Source organism: Poecile atricapillus, chromosome 8, assembly GCF_030490865.1.
Source record: "Poecile atricapillus isolate bPoeAtr1 chromosome 8, bPoeAtr1.hap1, whole genome shotgun sequence".
Lineage (NCBI taxonomy): Eukaryota > Metazoa > Chordata > Aves > Passeriformes > Paridae > Poecile > Poecile atricapillus.
In genome coordinates, this window is record NC_081256.1 from 25524334 (window position 1) to 25547655 (window position 23322).

At 41.9% G+C, this 23322-nt stretch overlaps 1 protein-coding gene and 1 non-coding gene across 2 annotated transcripts; both read left to right on the plus strand.

Moving 5' to 3' along the window:
- The first annotated feature begins 284 nt into the window (after positions 1 to 284).
- KPNA4 (karyopherin subunit alpha 4) lies at positions 285 to 18821 on the plus strand. Its single transcript, XM_058844241.1, has 17 exons — positions 285 to 631; positions 7370 to 7414; positions 8057 to 8146; positions 8234 to 8263; positions 8343 to 8395; positions 9123 to 9218; positions 9319 to 9404; positions 11064 to 11150; positions 11956 to 12125; positions 12238 to 12282; positions 13135 to 13266; positions 13462 to 13590; positions 15018 to 15122; positions 15698 to 15769; positions 16371 to 16533; positions 17324 to 17418; positions 18429 to 18821. Exons 1-17 carry the CDS (start codon positions 563 to 565, stop codon positions 18525 to 18527), a joined length of 1566 nt encoding a protein of 521 aa, XP_058700224.1. The 5' UTR covers positions 285 to 562; the 3' UTR covers positions 18528 to 18821.
- On the plus strand, positions 13913 to 14202 carry LOC131581861 (small Cajal body-specific RNA 7). The gene has a single exon (XR_009278179.1). It is a non-coding gene; the product is annotated as a small Cajal body-specific RNA 7 (non-coding RNA).
- Positions 18822 to 23322: the final 4501 nt, after the last annotated feature.

Consider the following 23322-nt stretch of genomic DNA (forward strand, 5'->3'; position numbering starts at 1 on the left):
TCGCCTCCAAAGCCGAGAACGGACGGGATTAACCCCGCAGTTCCCGGCCGGGCCTGCAGCAGCGCAGGCGCGGGGAGCGCCCGTCCGGCCGCCCCTCCCCTCAGCCCCAACACCCAAGATGGCGGCGGCGCTGAGGCGGCCCCTCCTTCCCTGCCCCTTCCCGCGCTGCGTCACGGCTCCCGCCCTCTCCCTCCGCGCCGCCATTGGCCGCGGGGCGCGCGCGGCGCAGCCAATGGGCGGCGGCGCCCACAGCGAGGCTGCCCCTGTTTCCCCCTCCCTGCCTCGCTCGCCCCGTCCCTTCCCCCGCTCGGCGGCACCGGCGCGTTCGGGCCGCCGGCACCGGCCCGGGCCCGCTCCGAACCGCCCCGCTCCGGGCCCCGCCGTCGCCTGCAGCACCGCGCCCGGCCCCGCTCCGGGCCCCGCCACCCGGCCCCGCGGCGGCGCCCCCCTCGCCCCGGCCCTTCCCGGCTCGCCGAGGCCGAGAGCGGGCCCGCCGGGCCCCCGGCGCGCTCGGGCCCGGGCGGAGGCGGAGGGGCCGCGCTCCTCCCTGGCCGCCCCCGCCATGGCCGACAACGAGAAGCTGGACAACCAGCGCCTCAAGAACTTCAAGAACAAAGGCCGCGACCTGGAGGTGAGCGCGGCGGGGCCCGGCCGAGGCGCCCGCCCTGAGCCGCGGGGAGGCGGGAGCGGCGCGGCCGGCAGGGGAGGGAGGGCAGGCCGGGGAAGGAGGGAGGAAGGAGCCGCCGAGGCCGCGCTGTGGGCCGGGCGCGGCCGGGCCTGAGCCGCCGAGCGAGGGGCAGCGGCCGCGCCCGCCCGGCGCCGCTCCGGGGGCTCCGCGGCCCCTCGGGCCCGGCAGCGGCGGCGCCTCCCCGGGGCTCGAGCCGGGCCTGTCCCGGCGGCCCCGCTTCGGGGAGGGTTCGCCGGAATTCCTGCAGGAACAATCTCCGAGCGGCCGCTAAAAGCCTGAGTCAGGATTAGGGCCCAGTTGGGTGTTCTGCTGCGTGTCTCCAGGATATCGAATTAAATAAATAACGCCTTAATCTTCATAGCAAGATTGGCTTTTGAAAAATCACTTTTTTTCTCTTTTTTTTTTTTTTTTTTTTTTTTTAATATTTCTATTTTCTGTTCGAATAGTTGAGAAGCAGTTCTGGCTTGTAGCACAGAGCCCCTGAACTTTTTGGTGGTTCGATTACTTGAACTGCGAAGGTGCTTCCTAAATACAGCAGGATACATAATTAACTTGGGGTTTCCGTAGGAAATTGTCAAATTTTAAAACTAGGTATCAATCTTCACCTTCAAACACTCGGCTAGGAGTGCTGGTCAGAGCTGAAAATTGTCTGTACAAGGTTCTGGACAAGAATTTTGGCATTCTTATGGCTGTTTTTTACTAGCCTTGAAGTGTCCCTTGTGTTCTCCATAATATTCCAGGTTTTTATATGAAGACATTACAATGTTTCAAAAGTAAAAATTACCTTATGTCCCTGCATTAATTAAGACATCAGCCAAGTTTCCCTGAAGTCTGTAACACCTGGATTTTTAGCCTGTCCTATTAGATTGATAAAACAGTTGATTATTCAGTTATGTCCAAACTTGTGGCATAAATATTGGGAGTGGGAATAATTAATTGCTGTGTTTCCTAACAGGATTTTGAGGTGGTTGGTAATGCCTTGCCTTGGATATTAATTTATTTTTATATAAATTTTGTGACCACTGAATAAACAATTCTAGGAAGGCATCTTTAGGAATGCACACAGAATGTGCTATTGCAGTGGAAAATGGGATTCATGAGAAGACACAGGTTGGAATTGAGATGTTTCAGTGCAGAATTTTAAGGGAAAAGGGCTGAAGTAGGGAAGGTTCAAGATGGACACACAGAGGTAACACCACATGTGAGTGTGTCAGAAGGCAGGGAAGCTGTTCAATCTTTTTTTTATTATTATTATTATTTGCTGCAAGCCTTAAACACCTTTTTCCACACTCCAAACCCACTGCTGGGCCGTGTTAAATTTTAGAGAGTGACATTTATCCAGCAAATCCTAGAGCACACGCCTGCTCCCTAAAATAACCACAGTGCAGGGCTATTTTTCATACAATAGCTCAGGCTTCTGGCTGTCCTTGCTGCTCATTAACTGCTTACACATCACCCTGGGCATCAGGCTCAGGGAATTGCTGCTGCCCACTCTCAGCCAAGTTCCTGGGGCAGGAAGCCTCCAAAATCCAACTTGCAGGGCTCTTTGGGCAGAAAGTTGTGTATTTATTTGGCAGAGGAAGTCAACGTTTGATCTTTATCTCCTTCACTCCTCCCCCTTTTTATCTCCGCTGAAATTCTGGTTGGCCCTGGGTTGTTTTCACAAAACTGTCATGTTATCAAATTTTCCGTGGCAGTTCACCCTTAGAGAAATAAGAAATCACCCGAATTTTGGTGAATGCCAAATGAGGAGATTTCTAGAGGTTAAGAAAGGTTGCCATGTTGTGAATTGCAACTTCCTAAAAATGTTCTCTTAATTCCATGTACTCAGATCAGTCCATTGACAGTTACAGTGCCAGCAGTTCCTGTCACATTGTCCTCGCCTTCCAGGTTTTACATATTCACAGGAAGTTCTTGTATTTCTGACAAAAAATAGGGAATTTCCTACATTTCATCCCTCAAAGTACCAAACATTTATTCACCTTTTTGAATACTTAAGTTAAAGTTGAACTTTCAGTTATTTTTATTTTTTTTCCCCCCAATGTGCTTCTGAAAATACAAATTCTGACCTGGGAAAAAGAGGGGAAAAAAGAAAACAAATCCCAACACATGCACCTGTTTTACCTAAGGTGTTTAACAAAATACCTTCATATGCTGAAGTCTTGGGTAAACATTTCCTGCACGGGCACGTTGTAAATAATTACTGCCATGTGTTTGGAGATGACAGACCTGTGGTGACACTGGGAATAGAGGCATTCACTGGGACCAGAAATCTCCAGTAATTCCTTGTCCTTTCCCCGATTTCTGCTCCTGCTCAAAGGAATACACGGTGTAATAAAGTTTTTAATAGTGGGAGAGTGGTAATTTGGAGCTGAGGCAGCATCTCTGCAGGAAATTGAAGATTTCTGGTCAGTGCTTGCAACATTTTTTGAGAGTCTTCAAGATTTTAGAGCTGTGGGGGGAAAAATAGAATTGGTTCAACACAAAGTGGCCAGAGTTTTTCTCTTTAACCTCCAACTCTGAAGTCTGACTTGAAGAAGGGCTTATCTGGACTCTGCTATTAAATTATGCAAATACTTATCCATTAGGGAGCAGGGTAAGGTGACTTTTTTCATCTTGTGTCTTCAGTGAGGAACAGGTTTTACTTGGGCTTTTTTTTTTTCCTCCTTGGATGAGAAAGGTTGAGCTGTTTTTTACTGGTTATTGTGGGCATGGCTGTGCTGACACCCATCCAGCCTTTCTTTTTACTGGTAATACCACAGATCTCAGAGTTAAATATCAGATCTTTACTGTACAAAGGCCAGATAAGTGCAAATTGTTCATTGTGTCTCTGCTAGAGTTTTATGAATAATGTGAGTTTAAATAATGCCTTTTTTAGTCGTGCATTTAGGGATCTTGATTTGGGAAGGTTTGCAGAATTTTGGGGTGTTTTATTTGCTTCATTTTCTTTCACCTGGTGATTCAACATTTCATTTTCTCTTGGTTATTGTTGCCTGCTGCAGTATTGCAATCTGACTGACATTTAGGTTTTTTTTTTTTAAATGAAATAAAAAATATTTCCTGCATTTTACTTCTCTGGAAGTCCTGGAAGAATCTGCTGAATCTTTTCTCCCCTTCCTCACCTGTGTTGCTGGGCAGGAGATTAAGATTGCTTGAGCAGTGCCAGCACAGGAGAGGTGTTAAATAGAGATTTCTGCTCTGCAATTGAGAGATGCATGAAGGGAAATGCTGATAATTCCGTGATGCAGAGCACTTCAAAACTAATTTTGGAGCAGCCATTGCATCAAGATGCTTGAAGATCAGTAATGTCAGGATTTTAAGAGTTGCCAGCATCATTCACTGGACTTTAAAATTTGAGAACACCAAGGAAGCTCCAAGGGAGGGAAAAAAGGTGCTGGTGTGAGATATATTGAATATTGCAGGTACTTTGAAGCTTTTCAACCCTTTTTGTATCCCACACAAAATAGTCTGCTTGGGATTAAATATGGAAGAACTGAAGGAGAGCAGGAATTTCACTCAGTGAGATAAAAATAGGTTCCTTTAAGCTGACTTGGAGTTCTGTGGTGAAGCTCATCCATCTTGTCACTCTCAAATGATACTGAGATATTTGTTTAAGGCATTTTCTCTGCCATGCACAGCTTCTCCAGGAAAAATGGGGCTGGTAGCACTTGTAATGTCATATTGATTTTTATTTTTTTATCTGGAACTCAGACTCCCATTTTCATTCTGAAGGGGGAAGAGTTGCTGAGATGTGATTTCTGGGGGTATCTTGGCTTGGCTTTATGATCCCAAAGCATTTTTATCTGATCTTGAGAGCAGATTTCATTGCTCCAGTTTGGAGTTGAGATGGGATTTGTGTAGGAGGGGAATAATGGATGGAGTAGGGCCTGGATCACTGGATACAACTGAGGAAAAATGGTCTGTTTTCACATATCTATTCCCTGTGGGGTGTTTTTTGTTTTTGTTAGGAATCCCAGACCACACGGGTGCTGGTAGCAACTTCCTGGGAAGGAAGGAAGGAAGGATGGCACAACCAACTCATTTTTTATTTACAGTAACTGTTGACTTTGCAGTTCCCCAGCAGAAACAATGTGCCTTTGGAAACCATTCCCTGGGATGAGAGGAGCAGCCAAGGTTCTACAATTACTCCTGTGCTGTCAGACCTTCCTGTAGGAGGGGTATAAATGGAGGGGAGTATTTTATAACAGCAAAAAAAGCCCCACCCAGGAGTGACTGCAGGCTGAGTTCCTTATCCTTGCAGGGAGGGAACAGGGGGCAGGATCCCATTCCTGGTGTATTTAGGATGGGCTGGTGGATCCCAACTGCTTGGAATGTTCCTGGTGTTGCTGTGAAAACCCCCAGAATGTCTCAGGATCCTGCAGGCATCGCTAACACGAGATTTTAATGATAAGCTGAAGGGCTCAGTCATGACTAATGGTCAGAAATAGCCCTTATGATAAATCTGAAGCTAAATATAATTGAAAAAAGGAGGATGGAGGGGTGGCCATCATAGGCTGACAGAAATAGATCGGATCATTTGATTTTTGATGTAGCAAATGACAAACAGGATCCAGTGACTGAAAGAGCCACGTGAATTCCTGCCAGAGTGGTGCATGTTTTTCAACTGGAGCCCTTCCCAGGGCCATTCTGAACTCTGCTTTAAAGCCTTGCTGGTGAGAGTGGTTTCCTGTGTTGGTGTGAGCTGCAGCTGATTCACATAGCTCAGATCTCCTGCAGAACAGAAGGGATAACTCCCCACGTGCCGAGGCACCACCATCCCTCATCTCTGCCCTTTGAGCTGTTCTCCAAAATGCAGCACGAGTTGATCTTGGCTCTACTCAGCATTTTACTTTCTCCAAACTGTTCCATCGGGAAATCCCATGGCAGAGCTGACTTCAGTTCTCATTTGTTGTGCTTTTCCTCAGAGGATGAGCAGTGCCAGGTTGACCTGTAGCTATTCTGTCAACAAACTCTGTTTACACAGGGTGATTTTAGTGGAGCCAGGTTTTGGTAAATTGTGCTTAAGCGTGACTTCACCGGTGGCTTGTCTTTCATGTGAAGGCTTTTGTGATTCCAAGGTGTGCAGGCAGGAATTCAGGCATGGGCCTGTCAGCTTGTGGCAGGAGGGAGAACATTCTTCTTGTCCCAGCAGAGGATCTTTTAAAGTCTGATCACCTGCAGATAGGATTTTTCAAGTAAAGAATCTTCTAAATGACACATTAATGCTTTTTTGTGGTTGTTGTAATATTTGTTTTGATCCCACTTACTTCTCCCTATGTCAGCAGCAGCTTTGCTGTGACCAGCAATGTCATCCCTGGGGTTTGGGAAGAGCCATCGCTCTCCCAGGGCAGCTTTTGGGTGGGAATACTGATTTTGTTGGCTTGTACTTTGGGAAGGTGTTAAAAGCCCTGTGAGATCATCAGGGGCGTGGTACAGTTCTGCAATCGGATTATGAGAGGCTTCCCTCACATTGATTTCATCTTGGATGTGCCAGATCAGAAGAGTTTGGAGAAACTCCAGCGAGCATTTGAGAGCAGGAGCCTGGAGTACCAGAGTCAGGTGTAAAGCTGCAGCATCTCTCCCAGCCTGGCAGTGCTGGGTGGGCTCCAGCAGTGGATCAGCTGCTGGAGAAACATCCAGGGAGAGATTCCTGCCTTCCCTCTGCTCTGCAGAGCTGCAGCCGCTGCCTGGGGGCTCGGGCATTCCAGGGAATGTGGAGCCCTGTGAGGAACTGGAGCTGCTCCTGGGAACTTTGCCTTTTCCAGAGCAGGAACCTGTCCCTGGGGAGAGGTTGGATTTCCCCTCAGACCAGGCAAAGTTCTGTCTCCAGAGCAGCAGGAAAACATCCCTTCTTTTCCATGTTTTTCCTGTCTTCCACATTTTTTTGTGGAGCTGCAGTGTCGTGCTCAGCTGAAATTTGATCTGATGGGCTGCATGTTCTTTTTAATAAAAATAATGATACTTTGAAAGTGAAGTTTTAATGCTTATCTTCAGATCTCCTTCCTCTTCAGGAGGTTCCTTTTCCTTCTGTCCTGTGCTCGGGGACTTCCAGCTTTCCCTGGGCTTCTCACAATAAAAATGGAATTATTTGGAATTTTGCTGTTCTCATTCACTGTAGAGTTCAAAGTTTAGAACAAAATCACTCCAGACTGATTTATTTCTCTATTTTCTCTGCAGTAGCACAAGCAGCAATAAACCAATTTATGTATATTTGCCATTGATTTTTTTCCTGAATACTGTCCATGGCAGCTGTAGAGAAAATGACAAAAAAAAAATCAATCTTTGAATGTCAAAGGTTTTAATTTATAAGTAATAGTTCTAGAACTCAGCTTTGCTCTCAGGGTCTCTTAATTTGAGCTTGTTTATAAATTTCCATGGTCTTTTTAATGCTTTTGGTGCTGTTTTATGCACAACTCCTTTCCATTTTGCCCTTTGAAAGACATGGTTTTATTCCTAATTCCCTTTTTCCTCAACATGAAGATTTAGGAGAGCATTTTACTATATAATAACAGAAGTATTGTAGTTATTTCCATTTCCTGTAGGATCTCTGCTTTTATAATGAAAATTAAACCATGTGTGTAAAAGTTATTTAAAGTGCATGAACTGAAATAGTTGTACAAGAACTTTTTTAATTGTTCTAAATTCAGACTATGATGGTTTTTTTATCTTTGTTCTTTCCAGACTATGAGAAGACAAAGAAATGAAGTTGTTGTGGAGTTGAGAAAGGTGAGAATTATTATTCTTCCATTTTTATATTATTCTTCTTCTATTTTATATTATGATTCTTACCAATGGTAAGAGTTTTTGTTAAAGACACAAAAGTTCTGAAGTTATGGAAGTTCCGCAACTTTTGTCCTGAAAACCTGGAGTTTGTGACCCAATTAAGGGAATCATTTTTACACTTCCAGAGGTTTTTAAAGATTTATAAAAATCTTGGATTTTCCTTTGAAAATCAGCTGTTGCTGCTCATCTGCAGGCAGAAAATTACTGCCCTTACAAGTGAGGAAGAGTGTGAAGGTAAAAGTGGAATTGTTGGAAAAAAGGAATCACAACTGGAATTCTTTTTCTTCTGAGCTGAACAGGAAACTTCTGGGAATTGCTGTGTCCTGTTAGAAATGATGACAAACTGGAATTTTGATGGATATGTGCACATCAAATTTCCAGCACCAGTTGGATGCAGGATTTTTAGGAAGAATTCCCAAAATGTGCTTCTCTGTGCAGTCCTTTCCAACTTCTTTTGGGAAATTTAAATGTCAGTGATGGTGTCTTTTAGGATTGTTTGGAGCAGAAACTTTTCTTCCCTTCTTAACACCCCCACCCTCCTCTAAATCCAAGTTCTAAAGTCATTCCATCGTTTTTCTCTTTAAGAACAAAAGAGATGAGCATCTCCTAAAGAGAAGGAATGTCCCTCATGAAGATATCTGTGAAGATTCTGATATAGATGGGGACTTCAGAGTGGTAAGAATTAACTCACAATAATTTCTTCTTTTTGCATACTTAAAAGACATTTGGAATTTCTGACTGCTTTTTGTCTCTGTTTTCTAGCAAAACACTTCTTTGGAGGCAATAGTACAGGTAAAAACAATTAAATTGTTTGAATATTCTTCATGGCACAATGACAGATATGTGAAAAATCTAATTTTTCTTATTTTAGAATGCTTCAAGTGACAACCAGGGTATTCAGTTAAGTGCTGTGCAGGCAGCAAGGTAAGAACACACTTTGCTCAAATATCCTGATTTTATTCTGATTTTATCATGCTCTTAAGGTCAGAAAATGTTGTCTAGCTTAACTGAAATTGTATTAATTGATTTTTTAAGAAGAAAACAGAACTGTAAAGAAATCAGAATACACAGACCGTTTAAGCAGTGTGGATTTTCTTTAGATGTAAATACCTGGATTTATTTGGTGCAGACTTGATGCTTCTCACAGAGTGAAATCCACTCTTTAAAGCAGTGTGAAATCTTTGGCTTTAAGTGCAGAAAGAGTTGAGTGTCTCCTTTGCTGGGTGGAGAAGGAAGAAGCTGGAGAAGTTGGAACTGAATAACTCTGATTTTTTATTTTCCTGACTGGTGATAAACTTCCAAAGGGGAGAAAACATGGAATGAAATGGCCAATGGATGTAATGGCTTTGCTTTTCCAGTGGCTCCATAATTTCACTTTGGGGGATTATTTTCACTTAAAGAGAAGGAAACAAATCCTGTGGGTCTTTGGGAGGAGGAGAGAAACACTTGGGAAGGAATTCCCAGCAGGAGCAGCTTGGTTGTTGGGGCTCCACTGGAGATTCCCAAACTCAACCAGAGCAAGCCTTCACTGACCTGCTCCAGTGTCAGCACTGATCCCTCTCTGAGGGGAGAGTTGGATTAAACAGCTCCCTGCTCCTTTCCAGGCAGGATTTGTCTGTAATTTGGGTTTTTTTTCCATTTCCCTGCACAGGAAGCTGCTGTCCAGCGACCGCAATCCACCCATCGATGACCTAATAAAATCAGGAATATTACCTATCTTAGTGCACTGTCTTGAAAGAGATGACAAGTGAGTATTGCCAAAACTCAAATTACTGCACCAATTCTTGCTATTAACTGAAGTGCCCCTGATGTGAATAATAATTACTGTGGTTTGTCTGTCTCTGCAGTCCTTCCTTACAGTTTGAAGCTGCGTGGGCTTTGACAAACATCGCCTCTGGAACCTCGGAACAAACCCAGGCCGTAGTTCAATCCAGTGAGTCCTGCAGGGTGGATTTGGTTCCATCCACATCTGGGATTTGGTTGGGATCAGGTTGTCCTGAAGGAGCTGCTGCCAGGTGTTTACCTCACACACCTGCTTTTGGCTTCCTTTTCTCAGGGTTTGAACCCACTGGGGTTTCCTAATGGTGGAACAGCTGGAAATTCACAATATCTTAGCAGAGTTGGTATCTGCTGGTTTCCAGTTTTCAAACTTAAAAATAAAACAACCCTAAAAGTCCCCAAAAAACTTGAAATAAAACCAAACAGCCCCTCTGAAAAGCTCCCTCTTGTGAAGAGGGAAGAATATTCATGCACCTGACACCAAACTCTTCCAAAATCAAGTTGAATTAAAAAACCTGTCCTTCCTATTTTGAGACATCTGAAACGTGGGAAGGAATTGTCATTGGAATCTCAGCTGCCAGGCAGAGCAAACTTTGTTCTGGACTCCAAGCATGTCCTGAAGCTGAGCTTCTGTTGCTAAATCAAAACTAAGTGGGCAGGGTTTTAAATTGAGTGAACAAACCAGAGCTTCTTGAAGCATTAAAGATAGCGTGAAATGAGTTTTTCCTAAAATTTAAGGAAAGAAATACACAAAACTTACATTGGCTGCAGGATCAGTTGCTTCTGCTTTTGCAAACTCAGTGTTAAGAGCTTGTGAGCTTTGATATAATTTGGTTTTCACTTTTATGGGATGTACCTTTGGTACTACTTTTACCTTTTTCTCTGTCCTCTTCCTTTCCCAGTTGCAACCTGAATTTTCTTTGCGAAATGTCATTAATAGATAATCTATCCCACCCCTGGTCTAGAACACTTTAAATCTAATTTGTCAATGGATTGAGCACTGTTTCAGTGATTTCTGTAGGTCTGTATTGCACTCTGTTAGTCAATTTAGTAGCTGTGACATATGAAATTATGATTTATTTAAATTAAAAAGATGCTCTTTTGTAATTTTTCCATAAGAATTTATTAATCTGCTTGCTGGAGATGTTTTTTGCCCTTGCATACAGACACTGTAAATACCTTTATTTAGCAGGAAATAAGAATCCTGCTGATTTGTTGTTTCTCAAGCAAACACATGGTTGACATGAAGAAAAAATCCAACTGAAAATTTCAAATTTCTCTTGAAATATATGAAGTAAATGGGTTCCTTACAGACTGAGCTGTTATGTAAGAAACACCTCAGTGCTGGGGGAGAATCAAACAGAATCAATTATGTAAATGGGGATTCCTTTCCTGCCCTCTTCCTACATTCCCACCCCTCAATTCCCACTCCATTCCTGTTCATTCTTGAGTTGCTTCACTTGAGTGGCTGAGTCTGGTCTTTGCACTTGGGTCTGGTGCAGAACTTAGCAGAGAATTTCTAAATTCAATAAATGGAACTGAATTTGGATCCTGACAAGCTTCAGTAAACTTGAGACTTGCAAACAAATTAAATGTCAGGGGTTTAATATTCTCCAGTGCAGGCTCTGTAAGAATATGCAGCAGAGGAAGAATTATTGCAGTGTTTTATTTTAGTATCACCTGGGAAATTAGTGAAGCTTTCACCAGTTCTTAACAGGAGAAAAATGTCTTGTGAGAGTTAATTCTGTGAATTATTTGCTCTTTTGAGATGCATTTTTTAACCATTTCCCTGGGTTCTTTCTGTACCTTTCAGATGCTGTGCCGCTTTTCCTGAGACTGCTGCATTCACCTCATCAAAATGTTTGTGAGCAAGCAGTGTGGGCTTTAGGAAATATCATAGGTGGGTGTTCCTCCTGCCACCACCAACCTCTGGGGATGTTGGGTTATTGTTTGGAAACTTGCTCAAGGAATCTTCAGGAATATGTTGGGCTCTCACTGCTCTTGGTGGTCTGGTGGTGTCTGCCACCACCATCAATCTGGAAATGGTGGGGTGTTTTTTGTTGAAATCTGGAAATGGTGGGGTGTTTTTTGTTCAAATCTGGAAATGGTGGGGTGTTTTTTGTTCAAATCTGGAAATGGTGGGGTGTTTTTTGTTCAAATCTGGAAATGGTGGGGTGTTTTTTGTTCAAATCTGGAAATGCTGGGCTGTTTCCTGTTGAAATCTGGAAATGGTGGGGTGTTTTTTGTTGAAATCTGGAAATGGTGGGCTGTTTTTGTTGAAATCTGGAAATGCTGGGCTGTTTTTTGTTGAAATCTGGAAATGCTGGGCTGTTTTTTGTTGAGATCTGGAAATGCTGGGGTGTTTTTTGTTGAAATCTGGAAATGCTGGGGTGTTTTTTGTTGAGATCTGGAAATGCTGGGCTGTTTTTTGTTGAAATCTGGAAATGCTGGGCTGTTTCCTGTTGAAATCTGGAAATGGTGGGGTGTTTTTTGTTGAAATCTGGAAATGCTGGGCTGTTTTTGTTGAAATCTGGAAATGCTGGGCTGTTTTTGTTGAAATCTGGAAATGGTGGGCTGTTTTTTGTTGAAATCTGGAAATGGTGGGGTGTTTTTTGTTCAAATCTGGAAATGGTGGGCTGTTTCCTGTTGAAATCTGGGAATGCTGGGCTGTTTCCTGTTAAAGCACCACTGATTGTCTCCCACAGGTGATGGACCCCAGTGTAGAGATTATGTCATTAGTCTTGGAGTAGTGAAGCCACTGCTGTCCTTCATCAGCCCCTCCATCCCCATCACCTTCCTCAGGAACGTCACCTGGGTCATGGTCAACCTGTGCCGCCACAAAGACCCCCCTCCACCGATGGAAACCATCCAGGAGGTGATGGGATTGCTCTGGAGTGGGGTTGAATTCCAGCTGGGGGTTTGGAAAGAAATAATTTTAGAAATATCTGCTTTAGAAATAACCCTGAGGTGTTCCTTTCCCCCCTCAGATCCTGCCGGCGCTCTGTGTTTTAATTCACCACACGGATGTAAATGTGAGTGACCCCTCCTAAAGCCACTTGCAGCTTCTGCTGTAGTTTTTTAACTGAAATAGAAAATAAAATTAAAATCTGTGATGTTCCCCTTGATTAGGATAAACTTCTTTTGATATCTATTAACGATTTCTTTTTAAATCTTGATGTAATTTTTAAATAGTGATGGGTTTTTTTCCCCCCCTGGTATTTCTGTCTTTGCAATTGTTGATTTGCATGTACTTTCCCTGCACTTACAACTGAAACTGCATTTTATTTTTATTTCTGTGAGCATTCATTCACAGAGAAATAGAGGATTTTTTTTGCCCAGCACTTAAATTTGTAATGAAAATCAGTGTGAATGAAAGAAAAATCAGTGTCTGCTGCACTTGTCAAATGTCAGGGGTACATGTAACTTCTGAGGTGTTAAATATGAAATTTGTTACTTAAAAGGGAAGTAAATGAGCAAAACTTTATTGAAATTATAAGTCAGCTTTTTGTCTGACTATAAATCAGAATTTAAGATTAATTCTTTGCTTCCTAAAGCAATTGTAGCTGAGTTAATGGCAACAGTGCTCTGCAAAAAATATGGCTATATTAACTTTATTATTCCTATAGCAATTAATGTGATTTAATTTCTTGTCTCCAAGGAGGTGAAATTAAGTTTATTTGAGTTTTGGAAATGCCTGTATTGGTGAGCCAGTCAAGAGCTGTCAGCTGAAACAACACTCAATATTTTTGCAAGCTGTCAGTTGAAATGCTCACATTTTCTGCACACACATATTAATTCCAATTAATTGTAAATTTATCTATAAATGTTCATTTTTTGGGAGCCATTTCTGTGCCATTGCCAGAGCTGTTGTGTTTTCCTGTCAGATATTGGTAGATACAGTCTGGGCCCTCTCCTATCTCACGGATGCTGGCAACGAGCAGATCCAGATGGTGATAGACTCTGGAATTGTCCCTCACTTGGTTCCTCTCCTCAGCCACCAGGAAGTCAAAGTCCAGGTGAGTTTGGATCACATTTTGGAACAAGTGACCCCCAAAATGTGCTACTGCAGACAAAGCTTTCTTTTCATAGCTCACATTGAAATTTAACAAATATTTTTTTCCTGCATGCTGCAGCATTTGCATAAAACCTTCTCTGTGCTCATCTTGGCTGAAAAAAAACCGTTGTTTTGAAAGGAAATGTTTTGTTTTCAGACGGCTGCACTGAGAGCCGTGGGGAACATCGTCACTGGCACCGATGAGCAGACACAGGTAGTTCTCAACTGCGAAGCTCTCTCACATTTCCCAGCACTTCTGACACATCCCAAAGAAAAAATTAATAAGGTGAGCAACACCAGGGATTTTGCCTGATTGGTGACTTTTATATTTGGCTGAGTTTGGGTTCCATGTTGTGTAGCATCCTAAAGATGTGAATAATTGACTCCTTCCACCAGTTTGTGGCAAATTTCAGCAAATACTGATTTTTTTATATTTTTTTTCTGGAAATTAATATCCATAGGGAGGTCTCTTAGGAGCTGCAGACTTGTGCTTGACAGGAATGTCAATATTTGGAGGAAATCAAAGCTTTCTCTTTTAAATCTGGCTGTTGACTTAAAAGTTGGAGTTGTCAATACGTGAAATGTCACCTTAATTAAGCTGACTCTCTTGGAAGTGATGACACGGAGCTGATTGGGTGTGTTTGGGTGGAGTGTGTGTGAGAAGGGGAGGGAAGGCAGGCTGGGGCTGGGGGTTGTGTGTGTTATTGGGGGTGTGAGGGGCTCTCCTGGGGGCACTGATGGCAGTGCTGAGCCAGGAGTGCATCTGAGGCGTGTTGGGCACCTCCGGGGCCCCTCTGCAACACTGCCGGTGATTAAAGCCCCAAAAGAGCCCACCAGGAGAGCCCCAGGCAGCCCAAATCTCTCCCAGGGTCACCTGTGATCCTGTGATCTGATCTCAGAGAGTCAGTGAGTGGAGGATGAACACTGCTGGAGCTTATTTTAGCTGGGAGAAATCCTCAGCTAAAAAGTTCTCCTTCAGGGAGGTTGAGAAGGGAATTGAATGGTGGGGAATTTCTAGGAAGGGAAAAATCTATCAGCTGTAGGATTTTTCAAGGCTGATACCCTGAATATACTTAAAATTATATTTAAAACTGTTACTTCTTGACTGAAGTTTAGATTCCCACTCTAAAAGGGAGCTGAGGGCTCTGGATTTCATTCTTGGAGGGGCTGCTGGGGAAGAGATCTGTTCTTGCTTTGCCTGGGAGGAGACCCCTGGCCTTGTGGGCAGAATGAGCTTAAAGAGTCATAAATTTCAGAGAATTGTTAGAAATCAGGTGTTCATTAATAGTGCTGCATTTTCCTGAAGCTGAGAAGAGCCATTAGGAAGGGGATGAAGAGCTGTCTCCTGCACTGTGGTGTCTGGAGTACAGGATTTGTCAGGCATTTTGGCCATCAGCTCAAACCTGCTTCTTGGCACTGCTGGAAGCAATCAGAAGTGCTCATCTGGCATTTTCTGTCTCCACATAATTTTTCCTTTAAATTTGAAGTATTTGGTTGAAGGTGGTAACAGTGAGAGGCTGAGGAGTCTTGTGGAGTCCCCTAAGGTGAGATTGTCCCTGTGGTTTGTCTTAGCAAGAGTTCAGCTCTGCACAGTCGAGCTGATTGAATGCTTGGTTGTGTTTAAGGCTGGCCAGTTGCAAATGTACAAATAAGAGTGGACATAAATGGTGTGGAATCCTTCTGTGAATTAATTGCTGATCTCTCATTTTGCAGGAAGCAGTGTGGTTCCTATCTAACATCACTGCAGGAAACCAGCAGCAAGTTCAGGCAGTAATAGATGCAAACCTTGTTCCAATGATAATCCATCTTCTAGATAAGGTCAGATCCCAAGGATTGGTGTTGGGGCTTCAAATCCTGCGTTCCTTTCCATCTCTTGGGTGTTGGTGTCTTTTAAAAAGTGACTTCCCAAACAACTTTGTACTCCCAAGGATCTGTTGTGGCAGAAAGAAGGAACAGCTAAAAGCACATGGGAATTATTTAATGGAAAAGACAACACAGAGCTGGTCACAGCCAGCTCTGTTAATTGCCAATTTATTGATCTGTGAGAAAAGACTGGAGGCTTTTCCATGTGATGGCAGCCCTGAGGTGCTGCAGCAGCTGCAGTGTGTGCAGCAGTGCTGGATCACAGCTCTCCCTGAGGATGTGACTGGCAGAGTGCAGTGCTGCAGCTCCTGCTTGCTTTGATGGCAGCAGAGTTCCCTTCCCCTGCAAGATCAGTTGCAAACCCTGTTTGTAGGGAAGGGATGAGCACACTCAAACAGGACAGGATTTATTTGTTACTCTCACAGCAAACTGCTACAGTGGCACCATGCAGAGGGGACTGTAACAAACACAGCTTTTGTGGGAATCCTGCCTGACCTAAACCCTGGAATGACTCTTCCTGTCTCTTTCAGGGGGATTTTGGGACTCAGAAAGAAGCTGCTTGGGCAATAAGCAACTTAACAATCAGTGGGAGAAAAGACCAGGTGAGTCCAGCTTTGAGAAAACTTCCATTTCCTGTCTTGGGAAGTGCTGGGGTTATGGATGTCTCTGTTCCTTCAGTGGGATTTAGGAGTGCCCTTCCCTTGTTTCTGGAGTGATTTGAGATCAGGAGCATCCCCAAGGCTTTGGTTGGAAGCACTGTTGGGATCAGTGACTTCAGTCAGGCTCTGATGGATTCTCAAACATTTCCACATTTCTTTTTACCTTTTTTTTTCCCCAACCATGAGGATGTGATAATTAAAAGGACAGTGACCAATGAGTAGGAGTACACAAGCCTCTTGTAAACCCAGAGTTTGGGATTTGTGGCAGGGTTGGGGTGGTGCTTCTTCAGAGATGAAGCTGAAACTCCTAACCTGACCCTGAAAAATTCACAGTATTTACTGCTTGGGTGTTGTAAATCCCAAATCTGTTCATAGTTTAATACCCAAATGTTACCTCTGAAGGTTCCAAAAAGAGATTCCTGAAGTGGCCACTGCAGAGTGCCCTGAGCTGGGTGGGTGACTTGGAGGACTTGGACTTGCTGGGATGTGTTTGCTTGTGCTGCTGCCTCATTCCTGCTCTAACTCTTGGCTTTTCCCCCGTCAGGTGGCTTACTTAATTCAACAAAATGTAATTCCTCCCTTTTGCAATTTGCTGACAGTAAAAGATGCACAAGTTGTGCAAGTGGTTCTGGATGGACTAAGTAATATATTAAAAATGGCTGAAGAGGAAGCAGAAACCATAGCCAATCTTATAGAAGAGTGTGGAGGTAGGAAGAGCAAGATTTTAATAACTTTTCCAGGGATTGCTGCTTTGGCATCCTGCTTGTGTTGGGTTTATTGTTGGCACAGATATTTTAAGTAAACCTGTTTTAAAGCACCCTTTTGGTGCCTATCAAGTGAATATCCACAGCTTTTCCTAAGTTCATGATCAAATAAAATGTGGAGGAGCAGGATAATGGCAGTAAAGTTCATCAGGTGCTAATTTTGTAGCAGTCTGCATATTAGACAAATTAGTCTAATTAACAGAAACCAAATTAGTCAGTGTGGGGGTGATGTGCTTTACTTAATCATGCATGAGTCATGTCCAGGTGAACTTGGAAAATAATTCTATATACAGTGGTTGTAAACACATAATAACTTTAATTTCCTCATGGCTTTGAGACTTTCTCCATGTTGGTTGTGATATAAATTGACTGAAACTTTTCAGGGATGAGAGAACAGTGATATTAAATTTGGGCAGAGGTGAAAAACTGTGGGATTTGTTAGCATGGAGTAGAATAAGTTTTAAAATATCAAATCTTGAGGGGGGGCACAAAGATCAAGTGATAAATGATGGCTGGGAGAAGAAAAGAGGTGTTTGTGCCAAAACTCTTCCTGTTAGAGCTTCAAAAAGATTTCTGTGTATAAAATATATATAAATATGCCAGGTGGGTTTAACAGCATCTTATTCATAACCAGATTATTCATAATTCTACTCCCAGATGTATTTTTAATGTCTTTGTTGAAGTTGTTTGGCCTGAATTTGGTGTTCTGAGATCTCTTGTGTGTTGATCACAGGCCTGGAGAAAATTGAACAGCTACAAAACCATGAAAATGAAGACATCTACAAACTGGCTTATGAGATCATTGATCAGTTCTTCTCTTCAGATGATGTGAGTGTGCAGTTCCCTGCAGGGTGCTCCTGGTTTTCAGCTGTAAATTTGCTTCAGGAGAAAAGCAGCAGCCCCAGGGCTGCTCTGGGACACTTGCTGGGCTCAGGGAAGAAGGAGCCCTCGTTTGAACCGACTGCATCTCCTGCCATTGCTCATGAGGAAGCATCTAAAGGAGATCTGATGCCTAATTTAAACCTCATCTCTAGGGATTAAAATCCCAGGCTGGGAATAGTTCACTTAACTCTCAGCTTGACATTTCCCATTTGATAAGCTCCCTGCTGACTCCAGGGCTGAGGCTGCTGCTTAAGAAAGTAGTTGGAATATCTGAATAATTCCAGAGGTGGAATGTGCTGATCAGGAGGGTTGTTTCCATTTCAAACATGGAACAGAAATCAGAGGCAGGGTTGATTTGTGTGCACTTCCAAGCCAGGAGTTGATTGCAGAGAGGGAAAGTGCAGCCCTGGCAGTCTGTGCCATGCAGGGAGGGTTTCTGCTGCATTGAAGAGCGCCAGAAATGCTCGAGTCCAGCTGCATTTGTGGCCTGTTTTCACTTGGAAGATTGTTTTGTGCTGGAGTTTCACTTTGATGTGAACAATAAGATCCAAGTGTTGTTTAGCAACTCAACTTTGGTATTTGCAGCTGGACTCAGAATTTAATCCAGTGTCAGTTTGTGTTTAGGGGTGCTCAGTTCTCTCCTGAGAACTGAGGCAGTTTGTGAGGCTGCCAGGAGAGAACAGGAGGGTTTTGGGCACCTGGTAGCATTCCCTGCCAAACAGGAGCCAAAACATTTGGGTTTAAATGCCTTCATTTTAGCGCTCTTTTAGCTAAATGAGGGGAGGGGTGGCAGGGCTGCAGGGGTGTTGGGGGTGAGGTGAAGGGACAGGGCTCCCAGTGTGAGCAGGAGCCTTGGAGGTGGGGAGAGAGCTGCTGTGGGATTTTTGGGATTGTCCAGCTCCTGTGCAGGGAGGATCTGTGGTGTCCCCACTCACCGTGTTCCCGTTGCGTTCCAGATTGATGAAGATCCAAGCCTTGTTCCGGAAGCGATCCAAGGCGGAACATTCGGTTTCAATTCATCTGCCAATGTACCAGCAGAAGGGTTCCAGTTTTAGAGTGGTATTTTGGAAGTTTAGGTACAATGCAGCACCGAATAAAAAAAAAAAAAAAAAGGTTTGATCCATCAATCTTGGCTCATGGGATCCGCTGCTGCATTAAATCGGGGAAGTAAATGTGAAGATTTCATTTGGAATCACAGAAAAGCCCAAATGAAGTCAAGATGGCGAGTGGGTGCGAGTGAGAATGAGTGGCAAAATGTAACGACAAACTTCACACTGAATGCTTCTTTAGATTGTTCAAAGAAAAAAAAAAAAAAGGGCTACAGGTCACAGATCTTCAGTGCCTGAGAAGGAACACCGACCTCCCGGAGCAGCGGGGGGAACGCAGAACTCTCATCATCAGCCTCGTCCGCATCAGCGAGCAGGACGCCCACGGCACAGCAGCGAGAGGAGCCCAGGCCTTGCTCTGCAGCCCCGTGTGAGTGAGTGTCTGCAGCCACGGGCCCGGCCCGAGGGCAGAGAGTGCTTGTGAAGTGTCTGAATGCGAGCTTGAGTCGCCTCCAGGGGCTGAGAAACCTAAAATCATCCAATGACTTCAGAAGTGTTGACTTACACTGGACACACCGAGACCGGTTTAGCAGCAGACTCTGGTTTACTCCTGCAGCCTGTGTTTTTCTCTTATTTCCCTTTTTTTTTGTTTCCTTTTTTTTTTGTTTCCTTTTTTTTTGTTTCCTTTTTTTTTGTTTCCTTTTTTTGTTTCCTTTTTTTTTGTTTCCTTTTTTTTGTTTCCTTTTTTTTTGTTTCCTTTTTTTTTGTTTCCTTTTTTTTGTTTCCTTTTTTTTTTCTTATTTCCTTTTTTCTTCTTATTTCCTTTTTTCTTCTTATTTCCTTTTTTCTTCTTATTTCCTTTTTTCTTCTTATTTCCTTTTTTCTTCTTATTTCCTTTTTTCTTCTTATTTCCTTTTTTCTTCTTATTTCCTTTTTTCTTCTTATTTCCTTTTTTCTTCTTATTTCCTTTCTTCTTATTTCCTTTCTTCTTATTTCCTTTCTTCTTATTTCCTTTCTTCTTATTTCCTTTCTTCTTATTTCCTTTCTTCTTATTTCCTTTCTTCTTATTTCCTTTCTTCTTATTTCCTTTCTTCTTATTTCCTTTTCTTTTTTTTTTTCCTTGTTTTGTTTCCTTTCCCCCCCCCCCCCCATTTCTTTCCATTCTTTTGATTTTTTTTTTTTTTCCTGTTACAGCTTCTTAGTTGTTTATAAAGTCAGAATTTCAGGAAGGCTTCCCTGTGCATTTGCACCAGATGAATGTTTGATGTTATGAAAAGCTTTTCCATATCATCAAAACTAATTTGTAGATTTTTGCATGGAAAAACAAAACAAACAAACAAAAAAAAAATCATCCATTTCCCTTCAAACTAGACTGTGTTGCAGTACACAAGTTGCCATAATAGTAGAAAGCAGTAAAATGTGGTAATAAAACCTCATCCTTTTCATTTTCAAAGATAACATGAAGACCTTTGCATGTGGTAATCTCCAGCATAGTTCATTTTTAGATTTTGTTGAGTCCTGTAACCAAAATGTTTCTGTTGTGGTAGGATACCGTGCTGTGTTTCAATGTTACTTGTTTTCAAACTTTGTTTTCTATGAAAATGATATGGAAACGTCTAAAAATGAAATTTGGTGCATATGTACTGCTGAATAAAGAGCGAAAAAAAAGAGGTGTGAATAGATGTACAAATCAAGTCATGGTTTGAACACCTTTAATATGCCTAATCCAATTGTTTTAGACTCTTTTTATCTTAGATGTAGGCAGCCATGAACAATCTATTTTGAGCCACTTTAGAGAGAAAAAAAAAATAAAAAAAAAAAAAAACCTTTGTATTTTTAAAACTTGCACAAAAAGGATGCAAGTGTTTTTATAATTGGAGGAATGCCTCAGTTTTGAGGTGGTGCACACTAAATTCAAGGTGATGTTACAAATTTGTACAAAGTGAACTCTTGATAAGGTGGCTCATAGTAGGAAATGCTGTGCCTTCCCCTTTGAGCACAAGTGTTGCATGAACAACAGTTTGCTATAATAAAACATCCCAGGTTAGCCACCATTAGCATCTATATCTACCTTGTGTTTTCAAATCAGCTGGTAATTCTGAAACACTGTAGAATGGATAAAGATTATTTTGTGATCATAACTCTTTGTTGGACTAGAGTATTTTTGCAGCATTCCTTGTCATCAGAAACATGAGTTTAAAGTTTAAAACTAGAAGCAGCGGAAAAACTAGCTTGTGAATTTATCCAAGTAGAGTGCAGGCTAGGCTGTCTTGGGGAAATAAACAATAAAACTTGCAATTCTGCTGCTCTGGCTGTTTCTTTATTAAATATTCACATTTTTCATCCTAAAACACAGAGATTATTTGAAGAAAATCACTTTTAAAATGTGATTTTAAATTTTAAAAATGTGATTTTAAATTTTAGAAATGATTTTAAATTTTAGAAATTATTTTAAATTTTAGAAATTATTTTAAATTTTAGAAATTATTTTAAATTTTAGAAATTATTTTAAATTTTAAAAATTATTTTAAATTTTAGAAATTATTTTAAAATTTAGAAATTATTTTAAATTTTAGAAATTATTTTAAATTTTAGAAATTATTTTAAATTTTAGAAATTATTTTAAATTTTAAAAATTATTTTAAATTTTAAAAATTATTTTAAATTTTAAAGATTTTCATTTTCACTTCTAAAATCACTTTTTAAAGGCTTTTTTGAGGTTGTTTTACCTGTTAAGTGTTTGTGTGTCGCAGGCTGGAGTTATTTTGCTAAAAATGTTTAAAAATAACAATTTTACTTCAGTTTTACTGAATTAACTCTGTGTATTCACTAAATAAATCAGGGCTGTTTTCATGGAATCCACAGAGGAGGGAAATGAAATCCTTTTTCTGGAAGTTGCAAGGTTCCAAGGAAAATTCTAACCAGGAAAATAGAATTTTCCCCCTTTGTGAGGGATTTTCCATAGGGAACAGGTGTTTGTGGCAACTTCTGGTTGTCTAGAAACAAAAATACCACCAAAATTAAATATTCAATGCCAAAAAATGCCCTTTTGGGCACTTCTTGGATAACATAACTCCAGAAAATTCCCTTGGGCTGCTGCTGTCCCGGCTTTTTCCCTTTTTGGGTGGATTTTTAACAGGGAAATTCTCTTCCCCTGTCGCTGTTACTTCACCAAAATGTGGGAATGTGAAATTTTCCAGCCTCCACAGGGTGGCACCACTGGAGCTCTCCAGGAACAAACCTGAAGCTGCTTTGGGTGATGCCTTTTTTTTTTCCAAAATTTGAATTTTTCAAGTGTTTACATTGTTGGGGAAAGGGGGATTTGCTGGGAAATCTTGGGATAAAAACAAGAAAAAATTTGGGAATTGCTTCTGGGAATACTGATCACTGAGTTTGGATGTTGCATCCATATTTATATGTTAGATATATTAAAATATCCTCTATTATAATCTATATCCTATTTATATATATATAATATACTCTGCTTTGGAATAGGAAATTATCTTTTAATCTGAATTTAGGAGAGCAAATAAAAAAATATTTAAAGTATTAAAAGGACAAAAATGAATCCACAAATCAGCTGTGCCAGGTGGGAATTTTTTCTTTTAAGGAAATAAAAGAATCAAGCAGCTACCCTGGAATTTTAGGATCTGGGAAGAAGAAGAAGCTGAGTGGAAAGGGATTTATTGGGAAAAGTTGGAAGTGGAATTATCCCTGGCTGTTTCCAGCATTCCCTGGGCAGACCTCATCCCATCCTCCTTCCCAGATATTCCAGGTAAATTGGGAATTTCTGCTCTGGGAGTGGGACAGGCTGGTAAAAATCCAAATTTCTGCATAGAACAGTCAGCTACTGACCAAATGAAACCCTGGCAGAGACAATTCCTGACTTTAGGATGTCTTCAGATTAAAACTGGGAGACTTTTTACTGCTTTTAACTATAAATGTTTCCTCAGCTCTGCGTGTCACCAAATTCCTGGCAGGAAAGCTGCTCCTCAGGCTGGAAGCAATTAGAGGAATTCTGCATCTGGATCAAATCTTGGTGAGAGGAAACTTAGTAGCTGCAAACGTGTCAAGTTTACAAACTCAGGGTAAACTGGAGCTACTGCTCCAGTGGAACTTGGGGGACACACGGGAATCACTGGGAAATCTTCATTTCCATCAAATAATTCCCATTTTTGCTTGGTCAATCCATTAGAAATCCTGTATTTATCCTGCTGGTTTGGTGTGCCCCAAAGCTGAGGAAGACTTTAAGTTGTCATTAAAATGTCAATATTTTCAATTTTAAATTGATATAAAGCACTAAAATCTGCTCTTACTAGAAAAGGAACAATTTTGGGCAACTTTAAATGCCAATTATTGTCAAATGTGTTCCAGAAGTTTTGTAATTTGATGGGGGTCAGGATTCCTATCAGCAATACAGATTGTGAGTTTAATCACAGATTTAATTCCTGGAGTGGCAGTTTGCACTTGAAATGCTGCTTCATCTTGAATTCTTAATTTAAGTACATAAAATAGATGAAAACCAACATGTGTTTTTACTGTCCATTACAATACTCTCAGTGCTGTGAATTAATGTCAAAAGCTCCCTGATTTTCTGCTCCTGTCGTTTTCCCCCTGAGATGTTCCTGATGTGTTGGGAAATTTGTGATTTGGGCTTGAGGGTTTTTATTATTTGAGATGTAATTCCAGTTGTTTCCCAGGTATTTGTATAATATTCTCTACACAGGCGTTTTAAGACGTGTTCAGGTGAGTTTTGGGTGATGGTGCATTATGATTTACATCACAACATTCAGTGAGTTTTGTT

Excerpts from the sequence above, each read along its gene's own strand:
- KPNA4 (XM_058844241.1), top strand. The coding sequence starts at position 563 with ATGGCCGACAACGAGAAGCTGGACAACCAGCGCCTCAAGAACTTCAAG. Across the intron at positions 8,264-8,342 it reads CTTTGGAGGCAATAGTACAG|AATGCTTCAAGTGACAACCA; the intron begins GTAAAAACAATT and ends TTCTTATTTTAG. Across the intron at positions 8,396-9,122 it reads AGTGCTGTGCAGGCAGCAAG|GAAGCTGCTGTCCAGCGACC; the intron begins GTAAGAACACAC and ends TTCCCTGCACAG.